The sequence below is a fragment of the Haplochromis burtoni genome, unplaced genomic scaffold, assembly GCF_018398535.1.
Source record: "Haplochromis burtoni strain Fernald_Lab_line unplaced genomic scaffold, NCSU_Asbu1 Contig_260, whole genome shotgun sequence".
Lineage (NCBI taxonomy): Eukaryota > Metazoa > Chordata > Actinopteri > Cichliformes > Cichlidae > Haplochromis > Haplochromis burtoni.
Window position 1 is genome coordinate 69865 of NW_024582621.1, and position 21783 is coordinate 91647.

General features: G+C 40.8%; 2 protein-coding genes and 1 non-coding gene across 3 annotated transcripts in view; 1 reads left to right on the top strand and 2 right to left on the bottom strand.

The window, feature by feature from the left end:
- The window catches only part of LOC102310397 (oxysterol-binding protein 1), a 14600-nt gene extending 9130 nt beyond the window's left edge, over positions 1-5470 (bottom strand). The window contains exons 1-7 of the mRNA XM_005939631.2: positions 5111-5470; positions 3687-3859; positions 3376-3584; positions 2130-2292; positions 1772-1883; positions 1448-1631; positions 197-314 (exon numbers count right to left, since the gene is read on the bottom strand). Of these exons, the coding sequence (XP_005939693.1) occupies positions 197-314; positions 1448-1631; positions 1772-1883; positions 2130-2292; positions 3376-3584; positions 3687-3823 (923 nt within the window). The 5' untranslated portion in view covers positions 3824-3859; positions 5111-5470. The remainder of the gene's footprint in view (positions 1-196; positions 315-1447; positions 1632-1771; positions 1884-2129; positions 2293-3375; positions 3585-3686; positions 3860-5110) is intronic.
- Positions 5471-5785: 315 nt separating this feature from the next.
- Positions 5786-5873, bottom strand: trnar-ucu. Its single transcript is given in 2 exon segments — positions 5786-5821; positions 5837-5873. It is a non-coding gene; the product is annotated as a tRNA-Arg (tRNA).
- Positions 5874-9972: 4099 nt separating this feature from the next.
- coro1b (coronin, actin binding protein, 1B) lies at positions 9973-19466 on the top strand. Its single transcript, XM_005939632.3, has 12 exons — positions 9973-10149; positions 10279-10429; positions 12246-12451; positions 12647-12769; positions 14427-14556; positions 17693-17874; positions 17985-18104; positions 18240-18344; positions 18449-18594; positions 18732-18789; positions 18873-19211; positions 19300-19466. The coding sequence occupies exons 3-12, from the start codon at positions 12248-12250 to the stop codon at positions 19420-19422; spliced, it is 1530 nt and encodes a 509-aa protein (XP_005939694.1). The 5' UTR covers positions 9973-10149; positions 10279-10429; positions 12246-12247; the 3' UTR covers positions 19423-19466.
- Positions 19467-21783: the final 2317 nt, after the last annotated feature.

A 21783-nucleotide genomic window follows, 5' to 3' on the forward strand; every position in this document is an offset into this window, starting at 1 on the left:
ACACACACACACACACACACACACACACACACACACAATTTGATTGACTTAAGATAAATACATACTGGAATGTGATACAAGGAAGTGGTCTGAATATATAAAAAAAAAGACAAGCCACACACAAAGTCTTGGGGAAAACCCCCCAACTAACTCCATCTGTCAATCTGTACCGACGGGTAAAGGGAAAGATACCGACTTGTGAAACTGGGGGTCCGCAGGTACAGTGATAAACTCGGGGGCTTCTTCCATGGCATCAAAGAACTCATTGTCATCATCCTCATCACTGGCCTCACCTTTTCCTGGCCCCGCAGCACCTTAACACAAACAAACATCTAAGTTTTCCCTATACAGAAGCTTAAAGATGATTCTCCAGGTATCACAAAAACAATAAAACTACATGTAATATAGAGCAGGTGTGTCGAACTCCAGGCCCCGGGGGTCTGTGTCCTGCAGGTTTTAGATGTGTCCTTGATCCAACACAGCTGATTTAAATGACTAAATTACCTCCTCAACATGTCTTGAAGTTCTCCAGAAGTCTGGTAATGAACTGATCATTTGATTGAAGTTTTAGATCTCACCCAGGGTGAGATCTAAAACCTACAGGACGCCGGCCCTCAAGGCCTGGAGTTTGACACCTCTGATTCAGAGCATTTAAAGTGTTAAAACAAAAATTTAACACAAACAAACAAAACAGGAAATTGCAATTCCTCACATCTGGTTACATGGAATCAGAATCAGGTAATCACGGGTACTGCTACTTGTAAAACTTGACTTCACATTTACCTGATAATTGCCAAGGGGATTTCAAATTGGGGTTTAGTCAATAACGGAGTAATTAAAAAGTTTGATGAGACTGAAACTGATAATGTTCTTTTAGTTTCACATCTTGATTCTATTTTTCTTGCTAAGTGCTTGATCACAAGGACTCTTGTATGTCAGCCACAGAAAATCTTGGTCACCCAGGAGTTAGCATCTCCCTGGTTCCCCTGATAAAAAGCCAATGAAATTTTTCGCAGGCTCTTGAATTACCACTGAAAAATATCTCTGTGGGAAATGAGGTTTAATGAGTTTTGTTCAGAAATCGAAGTCGAATGCAAACAGTTGGTGGCCCCACATCTTTGATTTCGAAAGAGTTGTACGCCACATGTACCTGATAAGAGTTATAATAGTTTAGTATTTTATTTTCATTTCATTTAGTTTTCAGAATCGATTTTCATATTTCAGTTTAGTTTTTGTTGTTTGAAAAATTAGTTTTAGTTTAGTTTTTATTATTTTCAGGGTTAGTTTACTCTTTTTACTTATTGTATGGAGGTCAGAAGTAAGATTTACAAAATAAGTGCTGTTATTACAATAAAAACTTTCTGAAAACATTAACTCACACTCTTGTAGAATGTCAATAGACATGTGCATCATCCTTCATTGTTATCTTGTCAGAATCACAACTTACCTTTATTGTCTGGACTAGCATTAGCCTGTGCGGCTCCTCTGAATGCTCGCTCGAGGTGATTGTGCTGTTTGGCCAGTTGCTCTAAAGTCTCCTCCAGCCGCACTCTCTGCTCCCGCTCAGCCTGCAGGGCCTTTTGCCATCGCTTGCTGTGAGTTTGTGCCAGCGTCAAGAAGTCTCGGCACGCCTGAGAAGCATAACATTGAAACACTTTTCAATGGGTTTCATTGAAAAGCTGCGCAGTAATACATAGACAAGGTCTTCTCTGGTATATATACATTATATATTAAAAACTCAGAGATCAACACACAAGGATGTCAGACTTACATTGATCATGGCGTTAGAGGTGATGCGAAACAGAGTGGCTCTTTCTGTGACTTGGCGAATCTTATCCCCAGCCTCTCCAGTCAGACGTAAACCATCCAGTTCTGCTAATGACCTGAAAAAAATATGAACTTTGGATGTTTGGACAATATGTAGTCAATTTACACATCAATGATTTTATAACAGGACTCTTCTGCAAATGGTACAAAACATCTGAATATGGCACTGAATTACCAAACCTACAGAATTATAACTTCAAATTTAGAGCTCACATAGTAGACTAGTAGAGACATGAGGCATAAATGAGACTGTTGCCTGAAGATTAAAGCAAAGAGCAAGGCAAAATGGGTTTAAGTCTGACCTCTGGAGGGCAGAGCCATGCTTTGAGATCAGATCGTTGCAGGTGCTCAGATCCTCCACTTTGTTGCTCAGGGTTCTGAGAGCAGACTGGACTTCTGAATTTTGTGACCCACCACCTTGTGTGATGCGTGGTGACGATGAAGGGAAGTCATCGCCCGAGTCATCTGTTAGGAAATCAAACAAAAGGAAAGGAAAATAAAATAAAATAAAATAAATAAATAAATACACTTGCTAGCCACTTTCTAAGGTACACTGTTGAACTGCTTGTTAATATCAAATATCTAATCAGCCAATCACATGGCAGCAACTGAGTGCATTTAGGATTGGTCAATGCGACCTGCTGAAGTTCAATCTGTGCATCAGAAAGGGGAAGAAGTGTGATTTAAGAGACTCTGAAAGTGTCATGGCTGTTGAGAAGATATTCAGTGAGCAAGCTGTTCTCTGGACAAAAAATGCCTTTCTGATGTCAGAGGACAGTCAGACTGCTTCATCTGACAGGAAAGCAACAGTAACTGAAATAACTACTCTTTACAAGCCAAGGTGTGCAGAAGAGTTTTTCTGAAGGAACAACACGTCCAACATCACATACAAATGGACTCCAGCAGCACAAGATCAGGCCGAGTGCAACTTCTGTCAGCTAAGAGCAGGAAACTGAGGCTCCAATTCACATTGGCTAATCAAAGATTGGGACAAACATTGACCTGATGAGACTTGATTTCTGCTGCAACATTCAATGTTTCAGGCCGCTGCTGGTGTTTTTACTAAAGGTCCCAGAGTGTGTCCACTCCATAGTACCAACTGAGCATCATTCAAACACCACAGTCTACTTGAGTATTGCTGCTGGCTATGTCCAGCTCTTTATGACCACAGTGTACCCATCTAGTACACTGCCCGGCAGGATAACACAGCATGTCACAAAGCTCAAAACATCTCAAACTGTTTTCTTGAACACGACAATGAGTTCGCTGTGTTCAAATGAACTCCAATCACCAGATCTCAAGCCAATAGAGCACCTTTAGGGTGTGGTTAAACATCATGGATGTGCAGCCAACAAATCTGCAGCAACTGTGCGATGCTATAATGAAAATACAGACTAAATTTTCTGAGGAATGTTTGCAGCACCTTGTTGAATCTTGTTGAAAGGAAAAGGGCATCCAGCCCAGTAGACACAAGGTGTACCTAACAAAGTGGACATGCGTGTAAATATGTACAGAAGCACTAAATAATTCCCCTGAAGTCTGTTTTACCTGACTCTGCCTGCATGCGGACAGCCTTGGCTTTGGCCAGCTCCAGGGCAGTGATCCATCGCTGACGTTCCACCTCACAGCTGGCCTTGAGGTGATATGTTTGTGCCCCTCCATTGGAGATGACAAAGTTGCAGGCATCATCCACAGTGATAGTAGCTGTAGCCAAGTTGATGGTGCCCCGACACGTGTGACCCATCTCTGCCTGGGTCCTAATAATCAGAAGAGCCTCATTTGACTTTGGGAATAAAAAGTAACTAAAAAGAAAAGAGAAATATCCTTAAACTATACCAGTGTTCTACAGAAAGGTGTACCTGTAGTATGACAGCAGCCCATTGCTCAGCACAAACCACCTCCGCTGATAACCCTTGATGTAATTTGTCCACTTGAACACCCATCCTTTGTATGTGTCTCCAGGAGGGGTGGGAGTGGGGGTCTTGGCTTCTGACATCACACCCCCTAAACTTAAGCTACAGACTGGAGGGACCTTGAGGGGGAAGATGGAAAGTTGTATCATTTACATAACAAGACTGGCTGATACAGTGATTCGGTGAATCAATTAGGAGCCAGTTCCTTGAATTCTCAGGTGTGACCATTCTCGGCGTTCCCCAGGCGAGGCTTTAATTTAACTGAAATTGCTTTTGCAATGTGGGTGCACTGGGTTTGGAACAATCAGGTTAAGGACTAAGATTGCAAAAACAGCATCTTGCTTTAAATCACATGCTTTCATCCTGTTTTTTTAGGCCCCCATGTGAAGCCTTCTGGTTAAGATGTTTGCATTTCATTCACCTTCTGATTACCTTTCCCCCCCCCTAGCTCTCGATGTCATTTGTCAACCTCTGCTTTCAAAGGTGCTATATAAATACAGTCTTAGTATTGTGACTTGTTTCATCAGCACAACAATGGACAGAACACGTTTTTTTTTTATAAAAAGTTCCACAAATGTAATTCACTGAGCTCTTACAAATTAAATTTTAACAGTTGTTATATAACCTGAATATATAAAACACCTGAATATCTCTGGATTTTAAACCAATGGTCCAAATTTAATGTTAGTTTGAACTGTGTGAAGTCAAATTCACATTTTCTGACATTCTTAAACACAAACAATTTCACTTCTTTTCATTGACTACAACCCTACTTCCAAGCTGAAAGTCTTTAATATTGATTATTAATGAGTGTCAACACTGATCTTTGAGTGTGGAATGACAGGTCAAAGGTCGGCCGAGAGATCAATACATACCGACTACTCGTGACACGTTTTACCAAAATTAATTATTATTTTCGCCTGATGAAGAGATTAATAAAAACTTTTAGTGTTATTTTGTCTTCTTACTGATAAATAGTCCAAATATTAACAGTTTTGAGTCAGATTTGAGTCTAATTCAGTCCAATTCTCTTTTAGGGAAAATTACTGTAATTTAAGGGGCAAACAGAACAACAACAACAGGTTTTAACAACAGTAACTGGATAAATAAATCAGATAAATCCGAACATACTGACGAACTTGACAACAGAGGTTAGCCTACATTAGCCCCAGTTAAGATAAATGACAGTGTCGGTAACAACAATTCATCGCTGATAGGAGCTTAAAGTGAATAAACTCAATCTGACACGATTGTTCCAAGTTATTTAGCTAGTGTCTGCATATTTAAAAAGCATTGCGAAGAAGAGCAAATGCTAAACATTGGCTTCATCACTAGCTAGCTTTCAAACTCGCCGATGGCTAAATGTTTACCTTGACGTGTCCAAAATGAAAGATCAGGCAACCAGCAGCCGGGTGAAGTCACTGCTAACTCTGATACCCATACGACACTGGCTAGCTGAGGAGGCTAACAGACCAACACAAGGCAGCTAATGGGGCAAACAAACAGACCGAAGACGTCGACGGCAACAACAGTGCGACTTTAAAACGAAGTGACAGCAACACGTTTTATTGCTGTCCCTCAATATTTGCGTGTATAAGGTTCATTCTAAAGCTGCGTACACCCACAAATATCTATAGCTAGCTAGCTACATCTAACTAGCCTAATGTTAGCTCGCTGGTTACACCCGGTGCAGCAGTGCTGGGTCTCCGTGTGGAAACACGCAGCTATGGCTAACTACGTTTAGCATTAAGCCAAACTACACATCTTGACACATTTAATTCATTTATAAAGCAACAGTCGCTACACTGTTCACAGTTAAGGTAACTACGGTTAATACTTTATTCCACCAACAATGACTTTACATGTTAGTGTAACGCAACTGAGAGGGAAAAAATAGACATTTACCCGGGAGGCAATAAAACATTGCGATTTTTTAATAATTACAATCACTGTTTTGTAATCGCTTGACACTCGTGACATGTAGTGGTATGTAATACAGGTGACTATAAAGATGGCCGAAGTTTTCCAGAAGAAGTACAAAAATGCGACTCCGGTGGGACTCGAACCCACAACCTTTGAATGTCTGCATCTATGCCTAGAAGTCCAATGCGCTATCCATTGCGCCACGGAGCCACCTGTTGCACATGTTGAACACTATGGTATTTATAGTGTAAATAGGTCGAACTCGGGGGTGATATTGTCAAAGGTTTTAGATTGTGATTTCTGGGGTTGTGAATATTGTAATATAGCGTACATTGTGTATAAATAATGTGAAACTGAGCCCTTACTTCAGAATTGAAACATCCTTTCAGACAATACCAAGCAATAAACGTTCATTTTCACCCTATCGTTTTAGAGAGGGCTTTCTTTTTTCATATTTTATCATGTTTTTAGATTTTTATGCCTTCTCTGCATGTGGGGAACCTAGGGAAACACCTGGGATTTTTAAAAAGAAAATGATCTCTGTGCGTCAATATGGTATATCAAACACTGGATGGCGCTACAATGCTGCATTAACCTGAATAACCCTCAAAAAACCACCACAATTTCTGGTGACAATGAGAAGCCACTGGATTTTAACCAAATTTACTTTGACAAACACAAATAAAAATCTCTGTACTTTATTTGCAAATAATGACAAGATCTGTTAAATGCAATCTCTAATTCTACTAAAGTGTGGCTTCACCAAAAGGTAGATTCTGTTCATCTGGACGTAGCGTTTTCAGTGGGAGAAACGTTTCATCACTCATCCAAGTGACTTCTTCAGTCTCAGCTGACTGCAGGTTTCCCCAATTTTATAAACAGTGCATTTGCACAATTACTGAAACTAGCACCACTGAAGGAACAGTGGGCTTGGAGGTCAGTTCCTTGATCATTAATATGCAGATTCTCATGACCATTGATCAAGAACTACTGATCAAAGACCATGATCAATGGCCATGAGTACCATTCACAGATTTGGGGAATGGCTGCAATCACAGCATTGGAAGATGGTGAAAGATGCCCGCCTCCTCGATTCAGAGATGGCTTTCCATTTTCACATAAATGGTCTCCTTGACTCCCCACTCAAACCAGCGTTCCTCCCTGTCCAGGATGTGTACATCCTCATCATTGAAAGAGTGTCCACTGGCCTGTAGGTGTAAATAGACTGCAGAGTCCTGGTCTGACAAGGTAGCTCTTCTGTGTTGTGATATTGGCTTCGCTAGAGGTTGTTTGGTTTCCCAGATAAATAAATCATGGCAATCCTCTTGGCACTTAATACTACTCTGTTTGTGTCGGGGGCCCGATCCTTGGGCAATAGGCTCGGAGGTCAGCCCATTGTTCCTTCAGTGGGCTGGTTTCGGTCATTATGCAAATGTAGATTGGGGAAACCTGCAGTCAGCTGAGACTGAAGAAGTCACTTGGATGAGTGAGGAAACATTTCTCCCACTAAAAACTTTACATCCAGATGAACAGAATCAACCTTTTGGGGATTTACTTGCCTGGATAATTGAGCGTGCATCAAGAAGATAAAATACAGCTTGTTTCAATGCAGCCATTTTAGAAACATTTCTGAAATTTTATTTTATTTTTTAGACACTATCACACCACTGAGCAAGAGTGACAAATGATATTGTTTTTCAATTCAACTCTATTTATACAGTCCCAAATCACAACATCAGTTGCTTCAAGGTGCTTTACATTGTAAGGTAGAGACCCTACGATAATACAGAGAAAACCCCAACAATCAGATGAGCCGTTATCAGCAAGCACCTCCTGACAGGGGGAAGGAAAAACTCCCTTTTAACAGGAAGACACCTCTGGAAGAACCAGGCTGAGATAGGTGCAGCTCTTTGCCTTACTGGTTGGGGGTGAAAGGAGGGAGAATGGACAAGGACACGCTGTGAAGCCAGAGATGAATAATAACTAACGATTAAACTGAGAAATTGGTTTATAAACACATAATGAGTGAAAAAGGGTTAATGAAGAAGAAACAATGCATCATGGGAAGCCCCAGAAGGCTACACCTGTTGCAGTGTAACTAAGGGAGGATTCAGGGTCACCTGATCCAGCCCTAACTATATGCTTTATCACCAAGGAAATTTCAAGACTGATCTTGAAAGCAGAGAGGGTGTCTGTCTCCAGACTAGGAGCTGGTTCCACAGAAGAGGGGCCTGAAAGCGAACACTTTACCTACCATTCTACTTTTAAATAGTGTAGGAATTACGAGTAAACCGGCACTCTGAGAGCGAAGTGCTCTGCTGGGGTGATATGGTACTATGAGGTCTTTGAGATGATATGAGGCCTGATTATTTAAGATTGTTTGGGGGCTTTAAAAATAAATTATTATTTCAACAATTTTAGAGTGCAATGTTTACAAATTAAAGCCATATTTTCAAATGCATTTTTAAAATACTTATTAAAACATATAAAAAAAAAAATTTTTAACTAATGGGCCCCGGGGTTGGACATGAATTCCTTTGGAGTGTCTACAGGAACGGCATCTGGCGTAAAACTCTGATAAATATGTGGAATTCGTTGTGGCAAACCTTTGTAATTAAGAGAACAGCCGAAAGTTTTGTGTTCGTTTGTTTGTGTAACAAGTCTGACCTGGCAGTTTGCTGCTTTTGCTGGATATGATGTTGTGCAGCGACGGTTAGAAATGCAAAGGGTTCAGAGAGATTTGAATTCCTCTGATAAATGATAAAGTGGAACAGATGTTTACAGAAGAGGGAGATGGTGATTCTGTGGTGTTAAAGGAAGGGATGTCAAGTCTCACAGATGAGAGTGTGCCCCATTTGGATTCTTATGGGGACCAAGAACATGAGGTGGGTGTAGCCAACTTGGCTCGATAAGGAAGACTGCTGGACAGCATTCAAACCCATTTAAATGGCCACAATAGACTACAAATAAAAAAAATGTCAAGTGTGTTCCCTTTTCAACTCATTGTCGGGTCAATAATCGATAATCTTGTTTGTGTTTTGCAGCTGTTGTTGTGCTGCTTCTGCTGTCCTTTTGTTGTTCTTTTGGTTGATTTGTAATTTTGTATTGGTTAGTCCATCCAGCCGTAAGGGCTGTTATGAATGATTGAGAGTGAGTCTTGTAAGGACGAACTAACCTCTCTCTTTTTCTTTTTTTTCATTTATTTGTTTGTGCCACTTCCTTTATAAACCCAGGTTGCAGGTCATAGCGCTGCTTCCCAGCTGTGCAGAGGTCCAAATTGTTTGCAGTGCATGCCCATAGGTAAATTGATTGCAGTATATCTCTAGACTGGGTTTGCAGTATAGCGCTATTTGCTCACACCTTTGGTGTGATAGGTCTCATGTGCAGCTTGGATGTTAGTAGAATGTGTTATAAGTCCTGTCTGGGAATGAATGGGAAAATGTATATTTAATTGATGGAACAAATAAATCATGAATTTATTTCTTTGACATTTTATTCAACACCTTAGTGCTCCTTACATTTGTTTTAATTGACTTAAGACATTATACTTTAATTATACTCCAATAATCTTTTAAATATATCTTTCTGAATAATGTTCAGCTAAAAATACAAATAAAATAACATTAATAAGCCAAGAATAAGAGGAATACAATAAGTGTATTCCAGTATGTACAGTATATATGTGTATAATGGGCAATTGCAATGTAAAGGGGGGGGTTAGGATGAATAAATAAATTCACATTTCCTTTAAAACTTCAAGTTCTTACTCTCTCATTTTTCTGTACATACGCCCTTACACTTTAAATTTAGAATAATGACAAAGATTTGGAAATTACGCCATATTGTATTACAATTGCACTGTATTATAAGGTGCTACCAAAACACGAGACACAGCTCTGAGTAGTGAGCACAAAGACTATTAAAAAAAACCCTCTGCGTATAACGATTTTTTAAAAGACCGGATGTCAGCAAAAGGTTTTAAAATTGTTAATTGTCATCATTATCATTTCAAATCATCTTCATCTAAATTTGAGTTCAGATATCAGTTTGGGAACACGCATAAATCCTCCGAGAAACAGTCGATTAGGTTTTGAAACCCCAAAATTGATATATTACTCCACATTTAAAGCCCTAATTAAAAGTTAAGTGCTTAAATGCTAATGGATTCAATTGAGGTTTGCTGATAGTTTGAGCTAACAGCGTACCCGTAATAGCGGTCTGTTTTCCGTTTTTAGGTCTATGTAGTACATATCCGGTCTGGCCGACGGGAATGTAGACGTAGACGGAGGATATCTCTCTTTACTCCTGCGTGTCTTTGACACATCCTGCCTTGAGCGGAAGTGTCTGGGATTCTGCTCGAGTCGTCGCTTCAAAACAGTCGTTTGTAAAGGGAGACGGGGACAAGCGGTGTCCGCATCTCTCCCTCCACCATCACCGGCAGCCGGGCTCTTTTTAGGCTTTATGAGCGCGGGACATGCTCTGTCAGGTTAGACCTCTGCCACAGCAGACAGGCGCAATTCCTAGCAAACTAACGAGAAGACAGCTGAGAATTGGATTAATAAATAAATAAATAAATCGGATTTGTCCCCCTCTAATGAACACGTTTTTGTTATAGGTCTGCGCAATCTACGTGAACGCTTGTCTGGACACAGGAGAGGATTAAGTTACTGCTGTTGGCGGCGGATTATTTTATTGGCCTCTTCTTGTCACGCCCGAGTCTTTGGTGATCCTTCTTCCAATTAAGAGAGGTCTCTCAAAAACCGCAGGTATGTGCGCTTTTGGACTGGAAAATAATAACGCGAGATGTGTCATTGTGGGACTATCTAAAACGGGTCCTTTGTTGCTCATGTCTGCATTTGTTTCTTTGCAAAAAAAAAAGAAGAAAAAAACAACTGCTGTCTCCTCACCTCCTATTGTGAGCAGACAATGGGAACACATAGAGAAATGGTGCAAGGATGCAGCATATTTACTAAATGGGTATATATAGAAATGAACATTATCGTGCAGTAAGATCGCGCTGTTTAATAACACAGGTTTAAACGCAGACTGGACGTAGTGGAATCCAGCGAACTGGATTTGGGGCGGTTTTATCCTCACGCTGGAGCCCTCTGTAGGCTTCATACCTGCTGATATGCCGTTTGCTTTGACCATTGGTATATGCCATATAGAGTTACTGCCTCCTCTCACAGCAGCTATGACTGCCCAACCCCCTTCTCCTCCCTGCACGGCATGTTTTGGTTTCAGGCGGATCATGCCCTTTTGTCCACTGAAGCCTGACTGTACTTTTCAGGGCAGGCTCCCAGTATGAAAGAATTTGTCCGCTGTCCTGGCTGCCCCTTCTTTTTGTTTGTTTGTTTTTTTCACTGACCATATGAAGATGGTGAGGATTTACTAAACCAGCTGTACAGCAACATTAGCAGCATTAGTGCAGAGTTTGGGGATTCAAAAGACTAAGACTACAGTTTTAATAAAGCATGCATACTCAGCCAGTTTTTATTTCTATGCAATTCCAAATATTTTCCCATCCCAAGTGGGAAAGTGTAACTAAGTGTTTCTTGGTAACTCATAAAAACAAAAAGAATCTGTTTTGTTATGTGACACTCATCTTAAAAGAACAGGATCTTTATTTTTAAGTTTTAACACTTTATTGTCATTGCACATTCATTAGTTGTAGTACTTGTCCCACATTTGTGCAAAAAGAGAGCCAAGCAGATGACAGTAAATAAATACCATATATACAAAATAAAATATAATGATATATGCAGACAATTAAATATGCAATGTGCATATAACAGCATTATATTTTCGGAGGTATACAGTGGGGTGTTATAATTGTCCATTTAATTGTCCTAAATATGGCAAATTCTTATTATTTTCACTGGAGCTTAATTATATATTGCTGAGAGCTGATATCAGATATTGGCTGATATATCAGTATCAACATTTATATCAGGCCATAAATGAAAATTTAAATAGTAAAGAAGAGATGAGAGAAACACCCTTCAACTGTGCTATGAGTGCTGATGTTGCCTATTTTGTCCACCAGTGGGCACTCGACAGCTTAACTAGAAGTGAAAACACAAAAACGGTAAAGTACTTACTGACTATATACAAAAGAATATTTTTAAACTATCGTGAACTTATCAAGGACCAATAATATTATCGGTATGTGTATCGTTCTTAAAAATCCTGTAACAGTCAAGGTCTATTTTCCGTCATAAAATATACTGAAAAATGGAGATCTGAGTAGATAAAGAAGGCATGTATTGTTGCTTGTTTGAGTTAACATGCATTTTAAATAAGATATAGTCCATTTTAAAAGGTTACAATATTTCGTTTTAGCCATATTTTACTCGGGAAAATAAAAAAAATTTCACAGTCCAAATGATTAAACCAGAATTTATTTTTCAATCTTATTGGCTGTTTGGTTAATAATTATCCTGCTTATTTGATTACTGTTTGCTGACAGAAGCTTTTTACTTTTCAGCTGATGAGTTAATAATTTACTGTCATTCAGCAGCATCTGTCCATTTAAGGTTGCTGAATTGTAACTGTTCCTCTGTGTAATCTTAATCTCCTCAGGTATGTCTTTCCGGCGAGGTGTGGTCAGGCAGAGCAAATTCCGCCATGTTTTCGCCCAGGCGTGGAAAGCCGAGCACTGCATCGATGATGTCAGAGTGTCCCGGGTGACGTGGGACAGTCCACTCTGTGCAGTCAACCCCAAATTCATTGCTGTTATCATTGAAGCGGGTGGAGGAGGGGCCTTCCTCGTGGTTCCAATCAGCAAGGTTCAGTCTCCTAGATTACAGAGTATTAGATAAACAGTAGATCGATGTTTCTTCCACTCTCCTACTAAAAGCATTATGTCACCAACTTTTTAACAGCCTGCTGCATGCCTGACTAAAGTACTTTCTACACTTACGAGACCATTAGCAGGACTGGATAATGCATTAATGGTTGAAACACTCTGTTTTTCTCTACAGAGTGGAAGAATCGACCAGTCCTGTCCCACGGTCTGTGGTCATGCAGCACCAGTGCTGGACATCCAGTGGAGTCCTCATGATGACAATGTCATTGCAAGTGCCTCAGAAGATTGCACGGTGAAGGTAACATTTTCAAACCTTGTAGAAGTTCTGTGCTGGTGGTTTGTGGTCAAGTTATCTGTAATCTGACGTCCGTAGGCATCAAACCCGCCACAACCTTAACCCACTAAAGCTGTGTTGGTCCTTCTTCTGCTGCTAATGAAAACACATCAGACTTCAGGGTGCAGACCTTGAGTGTGCTTCAAACTACTATAATAATTAACATTGTGTATTTAACACTTTCTTTATCATATTATATGACTTAATTTTACTTATAATTGTAAAAGTATGTCAGTAGAATTCAGTTGAGAGCTCTTTGGTGCCCTGGGTCCGTCCATAATGCCAGTGCTGGTGTGAATACAAAACATATGAGGGTTTCCTGTAGTGTGTGGTGTGGGGACAGAGGTCGTGTCATTTCTGAGGTTAGGTTGGAGCCTGGATCAACACTTTAGGTGCTTTGTCAAGTCATCCAAGAAATTCCAGAGCTTTTTTTTTTTTAAACAGTGATTGTTCAGCTGAAGGAGACGACTGCCAGGGGTGTGTGCTTGGTTTGCAGCAGTTTTTAGGTGTAGGTAATATTGTTTCTCTGATCACAGCTGTGTAAACTTACGGCGAGGTCTCTGTAAAACAAGTTGGCATTCCTCAGCTGTTAGACACGGCTGGGCGAGGAGGGGGGTTAAAAGAATGTCACTGATTCCAGATAAATGATTGACGAGCACCCATAGTCTTTTCTTCAGGCACACCTTACCATTTTTTAACAGAAAGTAAATCACTTTTGATACTACTGAAAAGCTATACTGGGATATAGATACTGTTTTAAAAAATACAAATATATATTAACTAATAAAAATCTGAAATGTTGAAAGAGAACCTAAATGCATATCGATAATTGGGTAGTAGCTAGGCTAGCTCTGACCAAACGTAGCAAATTAAGCTATGGAGCTACTTCAAAGGTCACTTCCTAAAATGTCAGAGCTTTTTTAATCTTTTAAAAGGTGTATTGTGCAGGACTAGCTTAGCTGGCTGTTTTTTTCCTTCTAACAGCCTTACTATTAAACAAAGCCAATCATGTCTTGGCTGTAGCTTTATATTTAACAGGTAAAAATAAATGTGGTATTGAGTAAATTTGGATGAAGAAATGATGATGTACTTCAAGTGCTGTCTGCGTTATTCTTGTTAAAATGACATTAGCGAGTTAGCGCGGATTGCCGTGTGCGTAGGGCTGCACGGCGTCAACACGTTAGCACGGTTAGATTGTTAACGTGTTAGCGCCATGCAGCCCAATGCACTCGCTAACAGAGATTTGCCACGTTATTGCGGTTGTGACGTTACAGTCATTTTAACGAGATTAACGCTGACAGCACTTATCTATCTATCTATCTATCTATCTATCTATCTATCTATCTATCTATCTATCTATCTATCTATCTGTGTATAAACTGGCAATAAAATAACCAATCTAAATCTTATATACAGAAAATGCAGGATTACAGAAATGATACCACAGAGTGTGCATAAATTGCTGTTGCTGTCTAGCAGTGTGAAGCAGTGTGACAGTTCAACTGTTTAGGAGGGAGATGGTGAGGGGAATGAAGGCTCTGATAGCAGTAAGGTTAATAATATGTCAGGAAAACTGTAAAAAATATACAACACACATATATATGTCTGCTTTATGTTGAAGGTGTGGCAGATCCCAGATGGTGGGCTCACAAGTCCAATGACTGATGCCACTGTGACCCTTGAGGGACACAGTAAACGAGTGGGACTCCTGGCTTGGCACCCAACTGCCTTCAATATCCTCCTAACTGCAGGTAGGACCATCTGTAGCATTGTAGTGCTCCCATTGTTCTCCTATAACCAAACATGGTTCACATCTGTGGAAAATAACAGTGATAACTGACTATGACTGGTGTGTTTTTTAAGTGTGTTGTGTAGAGAACATGGTCTAAACATTAAACTGTGCCACTGTGGAAGCAGGCTGGTGTAGTTTGTATGTTGCTTTACATATATTTCCATAAAAAAGTGATCTAAAACAAAGGGCTTGTGTTTGCACACTGGAAATGTATTGTACTTGAGTTTTATATGGTGAATTAAGGTAACCTTTGCCTTGTAATAAACATCCAGGGATCATTTTACCTTTTAACAAACTCCAAATATGGTGACAGTGAAACTCGAGGCGTAGCTTCCCCGTGCTAAACATTCCTCATTATCCAGATAAAAGTGACATACACCCGTCCATTTGTAAACAGTGAGAGTTGAGGAGCAGCTCCTGTCTTACTGTGTTGGTGTTCAGTGACAGCCAGTTCAAATACTGCTGCATAATACAAGTATGGAGTAGGATTTCCCTCCTAGGCAACTCACAGCATGTGATTAACCTGAAAAATAATTACACTTTGCTGAAAAGCTGCCAGAGCTGGTTTCCATTGGAAATGTAGCCTACGCAAAGGAGGCACTACTATACGCACAAGCACATAAAGTAATGTTTGGCCTGCGGGATCCTCATGGCAGTGTAAGAATGTAAGCTGCCCACTTATGTTAATGCATACTGAGAAGAGTGCATATTGTTCACGCTGCATTATTTTACCACCAGCTTTTTTAAGCAGCTCTGCAGGCGTTGTTGCTCCTCAGTATAAGTTAGCGTTAGCGAGGAGAAAGGCAACACAACAACACAGTTATACTGTGCTAAATTTCCATAATGGAGTGAGATTAGAATTGTATTCAATTATATAACACTTTCAAATCACTCACATTAACTGCTGGTATCGTGATATAGCATCAAATACAGTGTATTATGTTATCCGTGTACAGTTATCATAATTATTTGATTCTTGATCGTGTCAGTGAAGTGGCTCTGTTAATTGTTCACTTTGTCATATTCCTTTTGGGATCCACTGCAAGGACTCAATCAGTTGAATAACATTGATAGGGGAAACATGTTTAAGTGCAACTGCTTGTTTAAATGAACATCAATATTTGCTACCAGGCTATCATTAATTGTACTGTAAAGGGGAATTAATCAAAAAAGAATATTGAGGTACTGACATCATGTCACAGATCGACTCCCAGCAAACAGCTCCGCTGCTCTCACTCCATTTCAATTAAAATATTGGCCTGAAGTGCAAGGAATCGACTCGTCTTTCCACTCTAGCTACATCTTCTTTAAACTAACAACACAAATAAATGAATCTTTTATGTGAAAGATCAACAACAATGACTTGTTCAAAATTAGGCAGGAAATGATGTGATTGTTTGTGACATTGCCACTGATGGAGAAAAGTAACTACACCAGCAAGACGGATTCAACCATTTATAGGACACACTCCATGTACGACACATGTAATTAGAAGTTGAGACTTGATGCAGAACATATCAGGGAGAAGGCAGAAAAGCCCAGTTTGGAATCACAGAGCGAGCCGTGATACAATACGCTGAAAACGGCACAGATGGTGTTTCGATTAAGCAACTTTAAACTATCGGGGAATTCCTTTAAAGATGCAAAAGGGATTTGTTCACTGCATTGTGCTATTGTGTGTGTATTGTCATTATTATTCAGTTTTAATGTGTCAGATCAGTTAATACTTTGCTTGTCTCACCGCGAGTTCACTTTACCAATATTTACTTTGATAAAGTTAATGACATACTGAGGTAGTGTGTGTAGGTAGTATCTGTCACAGGGCTAACACAGAGACAGACATCCATTCACACTGTTGTTCAATTTAGCATCGCCCTAACCTGTTGTTATTATATATTGATATATGGTGTCATAATTAGAGATGGGTATCGTTTAGGTTTTATCCGATACCGGTGCCAAACCGGTACTTTTGAAACGGTGCCGGTGCTTAAACGGTGCTTAAAGAATGGAGAACACAAAATTGGTCCAAAAACCTCTCATGTTCAGCTGTTTTTTTGTAAAAAGATAACAATGTTAGCCTTTTCTGCAGCTATGGGGCATATATGGTATCACTCTTGGCTGGAAGCAGTGCTTAAATCAATGGAAAAAACACAAACTTTGTCCAAAAACCTCTCATGTTTAACTGTTTTCCACTTTTTCTTTGGTCATTTTAGCCTTTTTGGCCAGGGTGAAGGGAGTATCTGCCATCAAACAAGAAGACAGCCGCATGTAGCTATGATGATGTTTGCTAGTTCACCTTACATGCATTAATGTAATAACGTGGTTAGCCTACTCAACGTAAATTACACACGAACAACATTAAGCTACTCACGCAGAGAAGAACGGCTGCTGCTGCATCATCATCCTCATCATTTCTGCTACACTGGCAGGGCTAGGGGCCAGGACTCTATTCTTCGGGTTTTTGGGGGATGTTGCTCCGGGTCCGATAACTGGCAACCCACCCGACGTGCACGGTGTGAGGTCTCGCAGCAAGCTATCAAATACGGCGCATTTCTGGGCTTTTAAAAAAAACGCTATGCGTCGCCAGTGTTTATCGGATTTCTTGGTGTTACCTCCTTTGACAGTATCACAGTATCAGCTTAAAGCACTTGTTGCAGGCTGCTGAGTTTGCATATTTTGCTGTGAAGTACAGCCAGACTTTTGACCGCTTCGCCTTGGACATTTTTAATCTGTAGCTCTGCTCTAACAGAACGTACGTACCTGGCCCCGCCTACTATCCTCGGAAACGTAAAATGATTGGCTAGAAGTGTATCACAGCTCAGGAAATAAAGCACCGAAATGTGCGCTGCTTTTCGGTCTGGTTACTACCGTTTATGTCAGATGATGGCACCGGATACCGGTACCCATCCCTAGTCATAATGCATTCATAATACACCTGCACCGATAACCTGTCACTTTCTCAAGACGAACAAGAAAAGCAAATGAATTTATAGGAACATCGGCAACATCTGCATCTGTTTATCCTCACATCCTTACCCTGTACAATTTCAGGCTTCACACCCTCTTCCTTGGATGTTGTCTTTCCCTCTCTGTAGGCTGTGATAATGTGATCTGCGTGTGGAACGTGGGCACGGGGGAGCTAGTGTACCAGCTTGATGACGCCCACCCAGACTTGATCTACAATGTCAGCTGGAACAAGGACGGCAGTGCGATATGTACCGTCTGCAAGGACAAAGCCCTGCGAGTCATCGATCCGCGAAGAGGCGCCGTCCTCAAGGTGATTTCACATTCATGCTGTCCGTGAAGATGTGAGCAAAGCGTGGAGCACGGCTCGGCTCTCATTTCTGGTATAACGCGTCAGTGATCAGCTTGTGACTGCTTTCCTAGGTCAGAGAGAAAGTCCATGATGGTACCAGGCCCATGAGAGCCGTGTTCCTCTCTGATGGAAAAATCCTGACGACAGGCTTCAGCCGTATGAGCGAGAGGCAGCTGGCTTTGTGGGATACTGTAAGTTTCTTGTTAGACATGTGGTCTAATGCAGGTGAACTGAATTTTACACATGGAAAAGGTTTGAGACACAAAAAACATGTGTGATTGTTAAAGTGGGCATTCTAGTGATGTGAAAATGCTTTTATCTTACAGAAAGACCTCTCAGAGCCAATGGTAATACAGGAAATGGATACGAGTAATGGAGTTCTGCTGCCCTTTTATGACCCCGACACAAACATGGTCTACCTGTGTGGGAAGGTGAAGCCTTGGCATCATGTGGCAAATAGAAATTTAGCTTGTTCTATGCAGCGTCAATCATCGTGATTGTTTTGTTTTTTTGTTGTTAATCTCATGGCTTTCAGGGGGACTGCACCATCCGATACTTTGAAGTGACTGATGAATCACCGTACGTTCACTTCCTCAGCTTATACAGCAGCAAAGAGCCTCAGAGGGGTGCAGGCTTTCAGAGTAAAAGAGGTGTGGATGTCAATAAGTGTGAAATTGCCAGGTAAGAACAGTATGCGTACCCGTAACTAGTAAAAACTACAATACACAGCTACTTCAGGAACTGACCAGTCTCCTAAAAGTGGGAAAGAATAATGCAGAATAACGTCAGACGGGACTTTTTCCTTGCTTTTTCGGCAGGTTTTATAAGCTTCATGAGAGGAAGGTGGAACCCATTTCTATGACTGTACCACGAAAGGTAAGGCACACACATACTTTAAAAGTGGACTTTATAAACTGCTTTTTTTAATAGCTAATGAAGTTTCCATATTTCCTCTCCAGTCAGATCTGTTCCAGGGAGACCTTTACCCAGACACAGCCAGCCTGGAGCCAGCCCTCCTGGCTGACGAGTGGATCGCGGGGCAGGACGCGCCACCGCTGCTGGTCTCCCTGAGTGGTGGCTACACAGCTCCTCCATCCAAACACAGAGACACTCTCAGAAGCAAGCCCAAGCTCGTCTCTCAGGACTCTGGGACTGGGGCCGTCCCACCTTCCGCAGGGAACGTAGCAGCTCCCACGTCCACACCTACCTCTGCCGCCAAGGAGACAGAAGAAGAGACGCCACAGCCGACAGCGGCCACGAGGGAGACGGATGGAAACGGCGATAGGCCAAAGAGAGAGGTCGGTCAGCAGCAAGTGAGATGCTGATTTAAGATTTTTTGAAGCTATTTTTGACTTGTTTTTTCTCTCTCTCTCTCTCTTCTTTCAGGATGACGTGTTGAGCGAGCTGTTAGCAGAAATGAAAGCTCTGCGGGCCGTCGTGCTTGCTCAGAATCAGAGAATTGAGTTGCTGGAGAGACAGCTAGCACGGATTGAAGATGGGGATGTATGAGCAAGCGGAAGATTCACTACATTCAGATGGCTTTTTTTTTTTTCCCTTAAATCCATAGACCATAGCCTTACTAGAGTCAACAGTACCTTAAGCGGTGTGGGCTGAAGAATGTAGTGTAGAGCAGCAACTAATTGTGAATAAATAGGAGCTTACAGCTATTGTTTCCAAGACCACAATATGTGGGTGACAACTGGGTAAAGGATATCGTTGCCGCTGTGTGACGGTGCATATAATGCAGTTTTGATCTTTGCTTTAATTTCGAAGCACCCTAAAGGAGTTGCATCGGCACAGTTGCCTCAATTTGACGCACAAAGTTGTGTTGAAAAGGATTATATTGGAGCTAACGAAGGCTGACAGTCTATAGCAAAGCTATTAAGTACCTCCTGTACGTTTTTCTCTCTGACGCACTAACAAATGTAACCATTAGGGCTATTTAATCAGGTAGATTAAGCTGCTAAACTGTGATTTCATATCAAACCCCCGGTTGTTATCTCACTGCGTGACTCGTGCTTTGTTTTACTACTCCATAATAGAACACCACGTGTAAAGTTAACTGTCCTCGGCAGCGAGAGCTGTGTGAATGATGGCCGATGAGAGCGTAGCTGAATATTTATGTGTATTCGTAGCTGTGTGTAGTGTTTGCAATCAGTGAGAAGGTGACACTTGTGATTTTGTACCTCATGTTGTCAGACGAGAACAGCGTAAAGATAACACTATGTTACACTGTAACCTGTCATAAACACAACACAGAATTTCTTTTTTCTTTTCTTTTTTAAGCACGCGGAAATGCCGCAGTGTCACACGACCACTCGAGAACCAATCAGGATCTGAGCAGCAAATGTCACATTTTGTAGTTGTTGCTTCCAATGATATGAAAGACCTGCAGACTGGGCATGGGACGGGAACCTTTTTTTTCTTCTTTTAAATATTCAACCTTACACTACAGTGACCGTGCAGCTAAGTCTGACTAAACTGTTCCAAATCTACTCCGGATTGCAGACCAGATTTGGTAGCAGCAAGAAAAAGGTTCAAGTGTGGAGGCTTTTCTACGTTTTTGCGCTTGTATTTGTGTTGATGAAAAAGCACTTTTAGATTCGTGTAGTTTTGTGTTTTTTGCTATTACATTTGACATTTACATTTAGAGGCATTGATCTGTTATTAATCTGTTCTTCTTACAAATGTAGAATAACATTGGTACATTCCACATAAAGACTACCCCTTTATTACTTTATTTATTTCTTTATGCACTGATGTAACATTGACTGTAAAAAAAAAAAAAAAAAAAAGTAGCAGTTTTAATCAGACTACATTGTGAAAGTTCAATAAACATTAATTCTTACTTTATGTGAATTGGCCTTTTTCATATGAAGTAGTCAGATCACGGTGTGTATGTGTGATCACATTCTACCAACAGAGAGTGGTCTGAAAATGAGAAAATACTGAGTGAGCAGCAGTTCTGTGGGTGAAAATGTCAGAGGAGAATGGCCAGACAGTAGCTCAAATTACTATTCATTGCAACCAAAGTGTGCAGGAGAGCGTCTCTGAATGCACAACACATGGGGGTTATAGTAGCAGAAGACCACACTGAGTGACACTTCCTGTCAGCTAAGAACAGGAAACTGAGGCTTACAGCTTACACAGACCAAAGTTGGACAGAAGACTGGAAAAATGTTGCCGGATATTATGAGTCTCGATTTCTACTGCAGCATTCAGATGCTAGTCTTTTAGCATAAACAGCGTGACAGCTCCCTTGTTTCAACAGTTCTGTGTGGGATATTTTCTTACCACACTTTGGGTTCCTTAGCACCAACCAGGCATTGTTACAGTGCACCCATCTTCTGCCTAGTACACTATCCCTAGTGGGATAACGCACTATTTCACAAAGCTCAAATGACCTCAGACTGGTTTCTTGAACATGACAGTGAGTTCAATGTACTCAGATGGCTTCCACAGTCTTTAAATCTCAATTCAACAGAACACCTTTGAGATGTGTTCTCAAAGGTTTCAAGGTGGCATGTTCCACCCTAAAATGATCCCTTGCCACCCTAAGTGCCACCCTAGTTTTGCATATGACAGTGTTGTTTATTAAAATAAGACAGCATTAACACTTTGAGCCTAGCTACAGTTAACCCTGAAATACACATTCTAAAACTGAATATATTGCATAGTGTTACCCCCCTCCCACCCACCGTTAACAAATGGTTCAACCCATAGCACAGACCGGCTTTTTTTCTTGTTGTCAGTAGCAAGTGATGTGCCAAAGCACATTTTAAATCAACACCATAGTCATTTCAGATTTTACACACAAGAAACAGTGTGAAACTTAAGTTAGACTTGTGTTTGTGAATGAGCCGCCCCATG